This window comes from Anopheles gambiae, chromosome 2 (assembly GCF_943734735.2).
Source record: "Anopheles gambiae chromosome 2, idAnoGambNW_F1_1, whole genome shotgun sequence".
Taxonomy (NCBI): Eukaryota; Metazoa; Arthropoda; class Insecta; order Diptera; family Culicidae; genus Anopheles; species Anopheles gambiae.
The window spans coordinates 22,834,182-22,851,134 of record NC_064601.1 but is presented as its reverse complement, the minus strand read 5'-3'; the positions used below and the strand labels follow the sequence as shown (position 1 = coordinate 22,851,134).

Below are 16,953 nucleotides of genomic sequence, written 5' to 3'. Positions count from 1 at the left end.
CCGGTAAGAGCGATTTGGATGCATCCACAGCATTTGTACATTTTTTCACTATTTTATATTTAGCAATATTTCTGATGAAGAAAACAAAAATCAACCAAAAACAACAACAACAACAGCAACCGTGGAGGCGATAACAAAAAAGTTATGAACTAATAAAAGAAAATCAATCTAAAAAGATCAGAAAATACAACAACATTTGCGTGTTTGTGTGTGTTTCATTGTGTGACCCAATGTATAGCAATATATCACATGCATATGTTGAGCTTACCTTTTTTTTACAGAACAGAGCATACTTACAATTATTATACGCACTTTCATATATGATATTGATACATAAAATCATTTTTCCAAACTAATTCGTTGAATCTAACTCCCAAACTTTTACTAACACGTAACCGAACTTGTAACGACGTTACATCTTCCAACTGTCAATTTGAAACGCTGGACGCGGTCTTTGCTGTCAAAATCGCGCAATGGGAATGCGCACCCTGCCCGTGCTGCAAAATCGTATGCAGTATCGTTGGATTGAGTATTTTTACCATTGTTTGCAATTTTACGCATAAATAAATAGTGCAAACGTTTCAGCTAATGCACTAGTACATTTTTACAACTGTCAGTAATCTTAATCATTGTTTTCCTTCGAAAACCCACTCTATTTTACTCGGCACTGCTTTCTCGCGCGTCCCTCTTCCACCCTACATCGCTGTAGCAACTGTCAAAACGGTGGCTCGACACAACACAACAACTACAACAATGGTGTAAGCACTTTTCTGCTGCCTGGTTGCGAGCCCGAACACAATTTCGATCGCGGATGTTGAGGCAGCAACATTGAAACGGTGCGCGCAATACAGTGAACGTGCGGAGGGTTGTGTTCCGCTTTCCCTCCCACCCCTCCCGGAACGTGAGGACAGCTTGGGGGCAGCCGTGTTTTTGGGGAACCGTGTCGGGAACGGTGTGCCACAGCACCAAGCACGATGCAACACCAGTCCTTGTTCGCTGTACCCGCTGTACGCTCTGCTCCGGTGCTTCGGCGAATCGCGACAGGTGCCACCAGCCTGCATTAGTGCTAAATTAATAATGTCCGCGGCTAGTCGGGTGACGCGCGAAATTGCTTCCAACAAAGCGGCCAAGAGTGTACGGTGGTTGTGCGGGCGGTGCCGTTCTAGCTTCTAGCATGCACACCGAGTGCCGTGTGTATTTCCCGTTCCTGAATCAAGCGCATCAAAAAGAAACGGGTGGCGAGGGTGACGAAATATATAAAAAAAACCCAGTGTGCAGTGCAAGCCGCGAGCGGTCACTTTCTCCGTCGATTATAAACGGGCGACGGAACGGAAGTGATTAAAAGTTAGTCATACAGTGCGCCTCCGGTCGATCGACAACAATCCCCGTGTGCGCCCCGGTGTGTGTGTGTGTGTGTGTGGGTTTGCGTGTGAAATTAAAAACAAAAGCAGAATTAATTGCAGCCAGCCCCGTTGTCCCTAACAACCGTTGTGCAAGGGGCCCCAACTCCCCGCAGAACCTGTGGCCGTGCAGCATCGGCAAACAATCGGAAAGGTCAAGGCAAATCGAAGCACGCGCCGCGTTTTGTGCCGATTGCTACATTCCGCTGCAACAGGGAGGCAGCAACATACACACACACACATAAACAAAGAAAGGACACCCGAGCCCGAGCCTCCCCCTGTTCCGGTCGGCACGATGGATTTCGTCAACTTGCTCCTGTTCTGCCTGATGTCGTGCGTGATCGGGGCGGTGGTAATGCTGCTGATCCAGTACTATGCCTTCGTGCGATACTTCCGCCTGCCGGAACTGCACCAGGAGGAGGAAAATCAGCGCAAATCGGCCTTCAGCGAACGCTACGTACTGCCCGATGTAAGTCCCGCGGTCCCGGTTTCCCGCTCCCCCAGCTGCTGCTGCTGCTACGGGAGTGTCCAATTTCCGTTTTGTTCTGTTTATTTTTTCGCTTTTTAGCTCAATTTCTGTTTTGTTTTTCATCCTGTTCAGCCCGTGCATGAGAGTGTAATCTTTCTTTTTTCCCGGTTGCCTGCGGGATGTTTTTCCTGCTCCGTAAAATGCTGAGGAAACACATTCGTAAAACACCGAAAACAACCCCGATAAAGCATTGGCACGAGGAAAAGCACCAGGAAACGAAGGGGATACCCCAATGAACGGCAACAGCAAAAAATTGGGCCCAATAGCTCGTGACCTACTTTCGGCTCCCTCCCTTTTTCCCGAAGCCAGTTCCATTTCCTCCATCGAAAACCATCGTGGAAATGGGCATGTTTTTATTACTGACACTGGCGGGTGTGTGTGTGTGACTCACGCGTGAAGACACATTTACGGGTATATGGTAGGGCCGCCACGAGGCCCCCAAAAGCCCCAAACCGTTCCGGTTAAATGACGCACCGCGGTCGGTGCTGCATCGGTACCCGTTTGTCCTTCCCTTGATTGTGCTTGTCGTCAGCGAGCGGCACTTTTTTGGCGGTTGTTGCCCTTTTCCGCCTGGTGGCTGAGACTCGCCGGTCGATGGCAGATTTGGTAGTGCTGTTTTTATTCCCCCCTCCCCTCTTAAGCGGTTGATAGCGCAGGTTTCACTTTTGTTTGTTTTTTTTTTTTGTACGACAGACACAGAAAAAGATGTCTTAATGTCGTTACACAGGCACCCACCGTTCGATGGGTTCATCGATTTAGGTTGGTTCGAGGACAGCGGGGTGAGCGTGTTTCTTTTTTATGAGCGTGGTCTGTAGCTCCAAAACACTGTGGGGAAGGGAAAGCAGAGGAGGTGAGACACAGCATGGTATTCATTAATGGGTCTGCGTGTGTGCCATTTGTTTCTGTTGCCGTGGGTTTGGGTTCACGACAAAAATTCAAAGCACTGATAAGAGTTTAGAACGTTAATTATTGTGTCCGTTTGGTTACTGTTGAGAGGCACATTTAATCATACTCTTCTGTTTCCTAACTATGCAAAGTTTGGCACAAACGACACTCCGCCCCAAATCACGACTTTTCCGACCGTTAAAATATGACCCACTCTAAACAAGTTTGAATTTGTGTTTCGTTGAAATATGTTGAATCCACCTGCCCCGTCGATTATTAAATATGAATAATCAGAAGAGAACGGTGGGGGGAAAACATCGGCTACGATAAATGATGCAAAAACAGATTTTCAGCGGGGAAGGAAAAGCGTCCGCCCGATGGCAGGACCGTCAAGCTCATTGCGATTTAATGAACCATCGGATCGATTTTGCACCTTTAAGCGTCATGTTTTTGACGTCATGGAGTAGAGAGAAAGAGAGAGAGAGAAAGAGAGAGAGAGAGAGAGAGAGAGAGAGAGAGAGAGAGAGAGAGAGAGAGAGAGAGAGAGAGAGAGAGAGAGAGAGAGAGAGAGAGAGAGAGCAAAGCCTAACCCCAACTTGACGACCTTAACCAAAACGCTCCACTTTTCCTCCCGGAACCATGGGATTGAGGATTAGGATTATGCATTGCGCTCTAGTCTCCGTTTCCTGCTTTAATCGTAAACTGTTGCTAGCAATTATTATCCTTCCGCAAGGAAGCTGCCATTTTATTTGGCGAGCACGGTAACAGGATCCATCTCCCAAAATCAACAGTTAGGAAAGCTGACGTCCAGCAACTTCACTGCCCCGTTGCCCCGAGAGCTGCTTACCTCCTGTCCCACACTCGAGATGGTGCAACCGGCGGTGCTGGCAAACAGTTATGTTAATTTTGAGCAGAGAGAGAGACAGAGATCAAAAGCGAAACAGGGGACATCACGTAAAACAAACTCCACCACCAACACCACCACCACCACCACACCCCATCGACCGGTTACGGCTGAAAACGGATGAAAAGGAACGGTGCGAATGGATTTTTGGATTTTTTTCCCAGAACGTGGCCTCTCAGCGCCCACCGGATAGGGGGAAAGGATCTCGTTGCATCGGAGCGACCACTACACCACACACACCAAACATACGAAACTGAACAAGTTTTATACCCCTTTCCTTCTCCAAAGCCCACATTTTCCACACATTAAATATGCGGTGCTTTTCCGCGCGAGAAAAGTAGAAAGTGTGCGGAAGAATGTTTCAACCAATCCAGTAGGAATAAGATTTTCCAACAAATCCAATTGGATGCAGAAAGACAAGCCACAGAACGCATGGCGTGCAGCACCACGGATCATGGATTGTGTCCTGGCCCACTCTATCCCTTTTATTCTTCTTCTTTTTGTTCTTCTTTTTAATTTTAGGAACTGCCACCGTCTGTCGTACGGCAGCATGATGTCTGGTTGGCTTCCCGGCTGATAAGAATGTGCGCACAAAGTTTGAACTCTTGTCCACTCGAGCGCCTGTCTGCGCGTGTGTGTGTGTGTGTGTGTGTGAGAGAGAGAGAGAGATTGTGACCAACAAGATTGGTTAAACCGAGATTCGGTAACCGTCGAACGGGAAGCGGGCATCAGCCAGGATCAATGTGACTACACGTACGGGCACGACCACTCGAGCACATCTTGTGAATGTCCTTCTGCCGCAGGAGAGGAATGCGCAAGCAATGAATTTCCACCCAGCTGAACCCACTACAAAAGAAATCCCCATCTGCCCACACTAGCGCGGCTGGGGTGGGGTGACAGAACGGAATTGTGGATGGACCACATGTACGAACCCCACATACTCCGGTTTTCATTTGTCAAAGCTTCGTGCGCTTGGCGAAAGGGCTGCTACCATCACCCATCAGGACGGCGACCCAGTTGCTGTGCCGAGCGCACCGAGTGCACAGCGTTTACCGGGCGGGCTGGAGCAGCAAACCCAGCCCGCTCACGATTACTCAATTTCATTGGGCGGCGGCATGAATTGAAAACTGAAAAGGCGCTGGTTCTTTGCTTTCCTTTTTTCGACGTTGCCGCGCTGCTGCTCTAAAATGTATGGCCACCCTGCGGCGGCTGATGGTGCTCGAATTAAAGTTGCTAACTCACAATGGCACTGCAACACACACACACACACACACACACACACAAGCACACACATAAAAACCTCTCAAAGCTGCATTCTGCTCATTGTTGTAGCTTAGTCATGGTGCCCTTTTTCCGCCCTTGCAAGAGCGGTAGGAAAAGTTTCGTTTGCTTAGAATTTTCCCACCAATTCCAACCGGCGGCGGCGGCTGCTTGGGGAGACCGTAAGCTTTGTAAAATACTTCACGAAACTTTCCTTTTTTTCCTTCCATCGCCTTTTTAAATTTTTCATTGCATCACTCGCTGCGCTGGGTAGGTGAAAGAGCAGAAAATTCCCTCAAAACAGCAGAGCATGATTTCCGTTGGCTAAGTACCAACTACATAATGAGTGGTTATAAATAGTGTGTGTGTGTGTCGAGTAGCTGTACAAGGGTTAACTTGTTCCCCTTAAGAACCCGCTTTTATCGCCAAGGCACAGTTGAAATGACACAAGCCAACCGAGAGAGAAGCGGTGCTCTACCGGTGTGTCCTTTTTTTTGCAGCACTACCGTACACCCAACCCAACGCGCACGTAAGAGAAAAGGATCTTCCAGCGGCACGAAGCTGGGCTACCACGCCGATCCCCGGTGCCGGTGCTAAGTTATTGATTGCAGTTAAAACACCTGCAGCCGAGACCTGATTTGGTAGCCCCGAGGCAGGCTGGCTCGTGTTGTTAAAGATTGAGCAACGGATACCGTGCCGTGTATTCTCCTTCCCCCGGGAGGACGCCCTCCTCATCTTTGCTCGTATGCTGCCCGGGTTACGAGACACCGGTTCGACAAACATCATTAAAAATGTTCACATCGGTCGGCGTACACCCAGCGTACCAGCATGGAAAATGGCTTTCCACCATTGCTGCTATATTATGGTTCATAATTTTCATCAACCGTTTGGCCGCTGGCTGCAACTTACCTGCCCGGGGGGACGTACGGGCCTTCCCCCCCCCCTCCCCTCCCCAGGACACGACTAAACTAATAAGAAAGAATGTTGCCACCCGGGCAGGGAGACGCTTGGTTGACGATTTAATGCCTCCTGGCCTTAGGATAGTGTGCCCGTGCCCGTCGCCGTCCTATAGTAGTAGTAGTAAGACGGCAAACAGGAAAAGCGTTCTTTAGTTTGCTATCGGGGACCATCTCAAAACGAAACCCATTCTCCTCATTATCACTTTAGTTTTATTGCCGGAGATGTTGTGGTGATGTACGGAGCAGGATGGCGGTGGTGTACGCAGCAAGGATGGCAAGCGGCCTTGGTTTGTTGTGAAACAATTTACGACCTCAATCCTGACTCCCTGGGGACACGAACAAAAGGGGACGAGAGGTGGGAGGGATTTATTATGACAATTTGAAGGTTAGGCTCCAAGAATTTGGGAATTTAGGAAGCGACACTTTTGGGAAGGTTCATAGCGATTCAAAAAAGCAAACAAACAAACTGCCCCGAGACTGCCCGAATTTATTGCAATGGCGTGACCGGCCAGTTGAATTATCGACCTTTCTTCACACTCGTTTCGTTTTGGACTGCCGGTGCATTCCTAGAAGTCCCTTAACCATTGCCCAATAGACGCCAAATGACTGTAGATGCTATTATGTTCTCTCCATCTATGATGAAAGCACATGTTTATCCACAATTATTATTCAATCAAACACTTGCTGCTGGTTGGCTGCGCTGGACACAAATCTACGCTGCGTGCCCCAGTGCGTACCCCGGCAGTCACTCAACAGTCCTGCAATGTTCCACTTCTGGCTGCGTGTTCCGCTGCTCTGGTACTGTACCGTGGCGCTCTTCGGCACCTTGCCACACGCAACCGACGGGCAGTTTGTAGTCAACAATGGTTTACCGAGTGGGAATAAGCACTCCACGACCGCAGCCGGCCCCACGGTGCCACCCGACAGTTCGGACGAAACGCCCGAAACGACGACGGCACCGCGAATGGCCTGCCAGATACGAACGCTCGTCACACCGGACTCGAACGCGTCCCTGCTCATCCCGGATCGGATCTACGACCTCAGCACGCTCGATAAGAAGTCGGAGGTGGACCTGCCGGCGGTGCTGCAGCCGATCAAAGAATACTGCTGCATCTCGGTGCGCGTCCAGTCGCAGCCGCACCCGAACGCGACCGACATCGTCGAGGGCGTGCTGGAGCTATACTGCGGGCTGAAGTCGCTGATCCAGTTCACCTTCTGGGTGGAGCAGTCGACCGGCTGCACCGATCTGTTTCTCGAGAACGTGCGTGTCGATCTGGAGCGGTGCGGTACGGTCCAGCCGACCGTGGCCAGCTCGCTCTACCAGATCCTGATCAAGACGAGCGAGAAAATCGTGTTCCAGCTCGGGTACGACATTGAGCCGATGCTCACGCAATCGTTCGCGACGTTCAGCGTCGATGATCGCGTACTCAGCAGCCAACCATCGATCGAGACCATGTGGAAGTGCAACTGTACGCTGCCGCGGGAAGCGTTCGTCAGCTTGGGGATGTGCATACTGGGCAGTGTGAACAACATCACCAAGCTGGTCGTACACATATCGCTGATCGTGTCGATCGGGATCGGTACCACGTGTACGCTCATACTGTTCGTCTGGACAATGCGTCGGGTGTGGAAAATCTTGGAGAAGCTGTAGAGAAAGGACGATGGTGAAGCTCTACCCTAACAACGATGGCAATGAGGAGGTCTGCTTTTGTTTCCCTCGAAAGAAGCTTGATAATTAATCATTTATACAGAAAGCAAGCAAATCACGCTGGCCTTGGTAACACAAACTGGAGCTGATGCTTAACTTAAAATATCAAACCTTGAAGGAGAAAGTCTGCAGCGGTGGACCCGTTCCAAACCGTTCGAGTTAAATTGAACGGCGCGCTGTTGTCGAACTGTTTCTCCTACAACGAAATTCATATCGCAGATAATTCACTGGGCCCGCCCTAATTAATTACCGTCACTGCCTGACAACGGTGCGGGCGACATTAAGGTGCAAGTATATCCGGAGGCGTCTGCACGAAGACGCCAACACACACGACAAACAACGCCAACGACGACGAGGATGACGACGGGCTCAACCCGGCAAACGCAAACAGCATTTTTGTTTTCGCAGAATGCGGCGTGCTTTATAAGCGTGTGCGCCTTCGCCTTCCCGGCGCGTTGGTCCATCCCAGCCGGAAGGCAACGGTGTTGAAAGGACGTTTAATGTGGACGTTGTTGGACAAACCGGCTCACACAGCCGAGCCGAGGCGGGTGTTGCGGCAGAAGGAGAACGTCCTTTCGAAAATGTATCTTCTTCGTCCTCGTTGCGTTGCCAGAAACTTCGTTCGTTGCTCGCGCAAGATTTATATTCCTCTATTTCTAATTTAACACCGAAGAGGGGGTAAAAATCAAATAAAAAAAAAAACATCAAACTTCCTCACAGAAAAGAGGCTTCTCTCCCGAACCAGCACGCCAGGGGAATATCGTTATTGTGTGTGTTTATTTGTGTGTCACCGGTTCCGTGGGTGATTAATTTCGTTAGAATTATTTTTAGAACGAAAGCCTTTACCCTCCGCGCCGTGCCTACGCGCGCACAAAATGTGAAAACAAATCCACACTTTCAATCACACAAAAGAGCACGTCCTTCCAGCAGCGGCGTGCTCAGCAAAGCACACGTTTTCACCGGTCGGCGGGGGGGGGGGGGGGGGAGGGGGTGGTGTGGGATAAAACCCCCTCCATATATAATGCTCCCGGCGGGCGAAGGTGGCCTTGTGGGCTGTTGCCGTGCGCAGCATATCGCACGTGGGCGATATCCTGCTGGTGTGACATCTCCCAGAAGGGAGGCGATTGTCTCCCCTTCCTTCCGGGTACGGATGCTGCGTGGAGGTGGTGTTGGTGACGCGATGTATGATTTAGTAGCGTTCGTTTGTGTTTCGTTATTATTTGCCGTTGATTGCATCCTTTCTCTCCTAAGAAGCGACCATTCGCCCCTCCCGCAGGGCCATTCGCTTAACTAGCTCCCAATTGCTGTCGCGTGCTTTTAATTTGTTTGTTTTTCACGTTCTCTACTCCGCATGACGCGCCGACAGACGCTGCTGGAGAACATAAAGGCACCGGATCAGGAAAGCAAATCCACGATAATGGCCATCAATCTGATACTGCAGTTTCTGTACTTTGAGCTGCGGCAGTCGAACCGCGTGCGCAAGTGGTTCCACCGGAAGCTGTCGCTCGAGCTGGACGAGCTGATAAGCAAGACGACCACGGGCAAGCTGTTTGATAAGCTGACGGTGAGTAGAGGGCGTGATAGTGGCACGAAATGAAGGGAGGCTTCTACTGATCCTAACCTCATTCAACAGATTCGCGATCTGGATTTGGGCAGCCAGTTTCCGGAGATAAAAAACTTTCGCCTGCACGCGGTCGACCTGCACCCGGACGAGGGACACATCGAAAGCTTGGATGTGCTGCTGGATCTGCACTACGAGGGCAACTTTCGGCTCACGATCGACGCCGACATGGTGCTGGGGAAGAAGGGTTCGCTGGCGCTGCGGGTGAAGCAGGTGTCCGGGTTGGCCCGGTTGCAGTTCACCCGCAAACCGTACACGCACTGGTCGCTTAGCTTCATCAACGACCCGAAGGTGGAGCTGGACGTGCAGTCCCACTTCCAGGGCCGGCAGATGCAGTCCAACATTACCAGCCTGATCTCGAACCAGATACGGAAGGCGATCCGCCGGAAGCACACGCTTCCCAACTATAAGCTAAGGTGCGTACGATCGTTTTGCCCCTTTGCATGCAACGTCAGTGGGCACATTCATTAATTGACCTTCTTTTTTTTTGTTTGCGCTACTTTCAGATACAAACCATTCTTCCACCGTGTGGAGGAGGACTACGAACTGAACGAGATCGTGCCGAACGGTTCGCTCGAGGTGACGATAGCGGAAATTTCCCGCCTGAATGCGCCGATCCGCACGCTGACGCACGTGTACTGCACGCTGACGCTCGCCCACATGCCCTGGGTGGTGGCCCGCCAGCAGGACGACCAGGGCGCGACGATGATCGTGTCGCTCGACATCGAGATACACAAGGCCAAAAACCAGCAGATCGGCATCGTGTTCAAGCAGTCCGACCAGACCGTGCTGATCGATGCGGTGATACCGAACACGCCGGCCTCAAAGGCGGAGCTGCGCCGCGGCGACGTGCTGCTCTCGATCCAGGGCAAACGGGTGACGAACATTAGCCAGGTGCCGAAGGTGATTAAGACGCTGAACCGGCCCATGTTTGTGCTGCGCATCGAGCGGCTCGTCCCGGGGCAGATCAGGAACGATGCGCTGCTGGACGACTACGAGCCGGAGTTTGAGGAGATCGATCCGAACCTGAACATTACGTTCGTGAAGAACGTGGAAGCGGTACAGATCGGTGGCGGTACGGCGGTGCTGCGCGAGCGTAAGCTTGCCCGCCGCAACTCGAAGGACAACAGTGGCGGGGAGTCGAGCCACTCGAACACACCGGGCACGACGCCGGTGAAAAAGTCGTCCACCATTGTGGTCGGGGGTGCGGAAACGTCGACGCCGCGGGGCAGCTTTTCGGAGCCGGCGGCTGCCGGTGGACCGAAGCCGAAGGCGCTGAACGTCGAATGCTACCCGCAACACTCGTCGATCGATGCGGAATTCAATTCGTTCATCCGGCTGGACGACCCGTGCACGTTCCAGCTGATGGAAAAGTATTCCTACCTGAACCTGAGCGTGTTCGGCAAGAGCAACGAGGAGCACCGGCTGCTGGGCTATCTCAACATCCCGATCAACAGTATACTGGTGGAGTGTAACGAATCTCATCTGGGGCACCATCTGAAGAAGTATCCACTGCTGCCACCGGAAGCGATCGATGTGTTAGTATACGCGCGCGCGCACGCCTTACTCACTTGCTATCCTTTTTGTTTTATTAAATGATGGCCCTTAACATTTCAGCTCCAATCACCCACTCTCGATGCAGTCCGGATTTGATCAAAACTACTGCTACGGCGATGTGCTGCTGTCGTTCGTTTGGGACGGCAGTGCGCTGGCCTCCCTGTCGTCGCCCACCGCCGCCACCAGCAAAGCAATCAGTGCGGAAAACAAGAAGCAGCGGCTCATCACGATCAGCCGCGGGTCGGCCGACAAGCTGGACGACGATCGGACCGATGGCCTGCCGCTGGATGCCAAACCGTCCGCTTCGTCCACCTTCACGCAGCTGCCGGCGCAGCAGCAGCAGCAGCACGACTTTATCCGTACACACTTTCACCGCACCACGCAGTGCGACTACTGTGGCAAGAAAATTTGGCTCAAGGATGCGGTCCAGTGCCGCGACTGTGCGATGTGCTGCCACAAAAAGTGTATCAACAAGTGTCAAAGCTCGACCGTGTGCACCGCGAACGAGTCGTCCGCGGGAACAGCATCCGACCGTTCGTCCACCACCTCATCCACATCGACCGGCATTATAATGGCGGCCGGAGCAGCGGCATCCATGGCATCCACAGCGGCGGCAACCGTTGGCACCAACCAGCAGCCAGAATTTAAGGTGACCGAGCCCGAATCGCCCACGATAGAGGTGGAAGACTTCGTGGACATTGCCGAAGAGCAGCAGCAGCAGCAACTGCAGCAGCAACAACAGCAGCAACAGCAGCAGCAGCAACAGCAACAGCAGCAGCAGCAACAACAGATTGTGCCGAAATCAAAGCTCGAAACACATCGTCAAAGCTTCAGCGATCTGCTCGTGCAGGGGCTGAAGCGCGTCAACTCGGCCAACAACCTTTCCATACCGACGATGGGTGGGCTGAACCCGAGCAGCAAAAGCTTACCCCCCACGCCACAGCACACGCCCCGCAAGCAGTCGCTGGCGAACGTGAACGCCAACCCGTTCCTGCTGGTGACGCAGCGGCTCGAAAGCCTGCCGGAGGACGTGAACGAGCTGAACATGGAGCAGATTGTCGATCTGACGGCGCCACTGATCGAGTACGGCCCGTCCGATACGCTGATGGCGCTGGCCAAGAGCAGCAGCAAAGCGATGTACGGCGACTGTGAGCCGGACGTGCGGACGGAGAAAATTAACAAGCTGGTAGGGACCGACGGTGGTGATGGTGGTGGTGGTGGTGTTGTTGATGAGGCCCGTGCGTCTGCCTCGACTGTGCGCCGTACTCAATCCTTTCCCTGCACTCTCTTTGCAGCTTTCCAAACTGCACATAGCGCTGGACTACGAAACCATCAACCAGTCCGTGCTAAACGCGACCAAGGAGAGTAGTAGTAGTAGTAGTGGTAGTGGCGCAGGTGCTAACAGTAAAGGTAGGTCGGCCGATTTGTAGCATTTTTTTATTACTAAAAACCCCACCACCTCCCTTTTTGACCCGCGGTACCGGCTGTGCGTAATCCGGTACCGGTGTGATACATACGCAATAAGCAATAGATGAATCAGACACAGGTGCTCTAGCGAAAGTGTGTGTGTGTGTCAGCGACAGAGTTGATGCGTTCCTAACCCGTTGTGGCATTGTTACTTAAGGCATTTACGCTCCTTTTTAAAAAGCGATCAGACAACACAATCGACTCGATTGGATGTGATGTAATGTGATAAACGTTTAAACTCGCTAATAAGCTTGCAATTGCAATAAATGTACTTCTACTTATGATTTGCATGCTGTCTGCAAACAGTATTACAATTTTGTTTTCTTTCTTTTCATCTTCTTCCCTTCTTTGTTTTTGTGTGTGCTTTTGGTTCGGACTTTTGACACATCCGTAAGGTTTTTTTTTCTTTTGGTTGTTGAATGGTTTATTTATCTCATTTTGTTCAGACTTTTAATTTGCATTTTAAATTGCTTTTCTTATTATTTCTATACAGTTTTACAAGATTTGCACGTTTTGTACAAGCACTTATGAAAAATTCACCATTTTTTCCCATCTTTTAATACAATTCTACATCTCTTTTTCTCTCTCCTCCTTTTCTCCCCTACTTCCATCCTTTAACTGCTTAAACCCCGCGCACCATCGGCTAGAAATTGCCGATGGCAAAGGCAAGACGCCGACCCAGCAGCAGCAGCAGCAGCAGCACGACAGCACCAGATCGGCCTTCCTGGCGGGCCAGTCGGAGGAGCGGGTGCAGGCGCTCAGCATCATCATGCTGCACCTCTGCTCGGGCCTGCAGTACGTCCAGGGTAATCTAGGCCAATGAGAATAGCATTTGCTTCGGCAGTACTCGCTGGGCTCGTCAATGCTAGAACCCACCATCACCGCTAGCAGCAGTACTACCACCAGCAGGCTGCCGATGCAACGGCAACGCTCACAGCAGCAGTACGATGGCCCACCGTCGGACAGCCAATCCGGCAGCAGCACGGGTGGTAGTATCGCCGGTAGCGGTGGTGGCGTCGGTGGTAGAAAGAGTCCCTTCCGCTCGCGTCGCCTTTCCGTGTGTCGCAAACGGGCGCTGGGCATATTCCAGCGCTCCGCTAGTGTTAGCGCTTCGGCAAACGCTACCCCGTCCGGCTACAAATCGGAGAGCGCTAACTGAGTCGTTTAAGCTTCGCCAGGTCATCCGTCAACGCAAGTACAGAAAACCGCCTTTGTTTTGTTGGTACACACCGCCCGCTTGTCCATGCCATGCGCCCCAGCACACATCCGGTCGCATGGATTAACAAATCTGGTGGCTTTAGATGGAACTTATACACCGTGCATTCCCTTGCGTTACTATACAGCCAGCTAATGCTAATCAAAATGTGTGTTGTGAACCGATTCTTTCAACCCGTCTCGATGTGTAGCAGTAGATACAAGTGTTTGCCAATTTCGGCACGACATTGCTCTCTCCCTCTCTCTCTCTCTCTCTCTAGTGCTAACTACATCAACATGTTGTCATTTTAAAAACGCTTAACACCAATACATGCTGCTTGCCGCTGGCAAGTAAGCTTCATTTCGTCTCCCAATTTTACACTAAAAATCATCAACGACATACTCGTATCACTACTAGAAAGGTCAATCAATGTAACGCTCCTTTAACCCTGCTCTTGTGTGGCAAAAACAACCTCCCTTTAACAAAAACCCACCCCGAATGCAATCAAACTCCCGTTTTGCACACACTCCCTGAAATGGAATTGAACACACGTTGCAAAACTTTTTACAAAATGTCTTTTTGTGCGTAATGTGTTCCCCACCCCCTTCGCGTATCTTCCGGACTAACAATCAACCAACCCCCCGCGAAACAATCAAGGCGAAACGCTACTGACACTGGCGACGTGGGAGGCAGAGTTGCTGCAGAAGCTGAAAACGGTGGTCGGCAAAGCGGCCAGGCACGACCGGCCTCCTTTCTGGCGCAGGAAATTGAAATTGAAATGAAAGGCTGTACACACACACGCTCCTTCTTCGACTAGCGTATAGGTTTAGTGGGAGGGTGTGAGGGGAGTGTAGGGAAAACAGGATAAAAAGGAAATTAGGATTAGTTTTATCTTTGTGTAAGTAAATAATTGAGCTGTTTTCTTCGGTGATATATGTAACTAGGCTTAAAAGGGCAGGGCATTTTGCGGTGCGCATTCATTGGCTTGCGTCACTGCCTGCCAGTGATTTGCTCTTATTTATTTATTATCTACTCTATTTTGCTTTCTTTGTTAATATCGAGCTGTAACAGTGAGCTGTTTGTTAGTGAGTAGTGAGTGTTGATTGCATTTAATTTAATTACGTTAAGCGATAACGATAACCAGCTGACCACGGTGACAATTGGACGTGTAATTTGGAACTTGTGCAGTAGCAGCGATACAAAAGCTCTTACCTACCGTACTTTTTTGTCGTTTTCAATGTGATTTTGTGCGTACTGTGTTGTTTAAAAGGGAAAACAAGAACAAATCTCACCCGATCTTCAAGAACAAAATTAAACAAAAAAAAAAAAAAGAAATTGTTTGCAAACCCCGTAAAAAAAGGCCAAAAAACCAATTTTGCAACCAATTTAGACTGTAGTAGTGTTTTGCACACATTGACTAGAGTATAGAATGGAGGAAAGGAAATATAAATTGCACGAAAGATCAGGAGCTTCAGTTTGTTCCTGATCCTGTGTGTGTGCGTGTGTGCGCGGGATCATACGACTTCAAATAGATCAAAGTGTAACTCAACAAGACTAATCGTTATGACAAGTATAGTGCTCTGTTTTTTACTCTCTCTCTCTTTCTCTTTTCACTGTTTGGTAATTGCAATGTTTTCAAAGAATCACAACACACTTGTCGCTTCTCTATAGACCTGCAAAGCGTGCAATTAGCAATCTGTTTCCCTTGCGCAAATATTGAATATCTCTCCCTTACCTCCCCGTAACGCAGCTGAGCCGAGTGATATCAGTAGAGCAGGAGCGCAAGTAGTAACGTTTAAACAAACCACACAACAAGCTAATTAAAATAGTAAAACGAAAATGCAATACAACACCACCCCGTCTGTGGTGTGTTTTGCTCAGGCGTGGGTTTTTGCTGGTGGAAGACAACAAAACCTAATAGTTCTCATCACAACACATACAGTTTTAAAAATCATCCCAAACAGCACTATGTCGTGATAGTTCGTGACACAGCAGAGTAGAGCATCTGTGGAGGGCATCATCTTAAAGGGTTGCTGATCGTGCACTCCTAGTGTTTAATATTTAGCAGCTGTTACCAGAGTTTTGGGTTCCGGGTTTAGAAAACGGCACACACACACACACGATCGCACACGATCACACACGATCACACTCGATATTGTAATAATCTAATTGTTAACAGTTGTTTTAGAAACGACCCACAAACACTCACAGCAGCATGGAAGGAGTGAACATACTATTGCAAGAGTACACTTTTTAGCACTCTACTACGATATATAATAACTAGAACACATCACACTTATGAATTGATCGTTTTGCCCCAGCACACGCGAGGTTTGGGTGTATCTGTACTGTTTATTTATTTATTGCCGAGAGAAAGCGCAAATAATCGATAGAAGGTTGCGGTGCGCTTGCCACTGATGAGCCACTGATCGGTTGTGTCTGACGTGCTGGATTGTGCGTACGATCGATTTTCGTTTTGGTATGTCTTTTGCTGTGGGCTCCAGGGCTACCTCGAGTGCGCTGACTGGACATTGAGGGACTACTGGACACAACCAAAAGCAACCAAACAAGACAAGTATAGCAACATTACAAACCGGCGCATTAGGAAAATTTGAAAATAAAAAAAGCAAAATACTTATACAAAAACACAAAGCGGACATTTAGTGTAAAAGCCCCAACAGTGAAACACAACATGATGACAGGGTGGTGTTGGAGCTTTACAGGGTTTACCAAGCGTTCTCATTTATTGACTCTTTCTTGAACGTGAAATGAACTTAATGTAATAGGAATTGGACTCTATAGCACCCTTGTAGGACAAATCCAATAGGAATTTCCATGGAGCCTACTCGAAAAGGGTACCATAAAGTCCAATTTCAATCCTATGTAATTATTATCCCATAAGAAAAAGTCAAGGAAGTGTCCAACAACTATTACAACCCCTGGAAATCTCCCTGTATTCTGTATTAATATTCCTTTTGCGTTCGAAAGGCTTCCCACATAACACACACTCACAAACCACCGTCTAAACTTAACCATTCACCACCATTCTACCGATTGCAGTCCCAAAGCAAACGCGTAACCGGTGTGCTCGAGTGCGGCCCTAGGGCGCATGTGGTTGCATGGTTTTGCAGTGTTTTTCGGTTTTGCGATCGTTGCTGTGTGCTTCCGTCCGTTATCCGCATTCATGGCATAACGAAACCTTCTCCTGGACATTCTCGACACCCGAGCGGGCACTTTCCCAAAACGAGCGGGCACGACAGCTACGCGATCCTTCCAGTGTCCATGCGACCCGGCCACAACCGGCACGCCACATGTGTGTGCCACAGCGCCCTTAATATGGAGCAGAGTAGCTGTGTAGTGTAGTTCATGCGCACGCTGGCCACTAGTGGTGGGCTCCGTGACCGTTTTGGGCGAATTAATCAGCCGCCTCGAAAAAAAAGAAGGCGTAAAAGGCACACACACACACGG

The 16,953-nt window shown here is 50.0% G+C and overlaps 1 protein-coding gene across 1 annotated transcript; it reads left to right on the top strand.

Moving 5' to 3' along the window:
• The first annotated feature begins 715 nt into the window (after positions 1-715).
• Positions 716-16,131, top strand: LOC1273392 (PDZ domain-containing protein 8). Its single transcript, XM_061663852.1, has 7 exons — positions 716-1,869; positions 9,012-9,209; positions 9,279-9,682; positions 9,773-10,804; positions 10,884-12,009; positions 12,119-12,233; positions 12,938-16,131. The coding sequence occupies exons 1-7, from the start codon at positions 1,696-1,698 to the stop codon at positions 13,111-13,113; spliced, it is 3,225 nt and encodes a 1,074-aa protein (XP_061519836.1). The 5' UTR covers positions 716-1,695; the 3' UTR covers positions 13,114-16,131.
• The last annotated feature ends 822 nt before the right edge of the window (positions 16,132-16,953 follow it).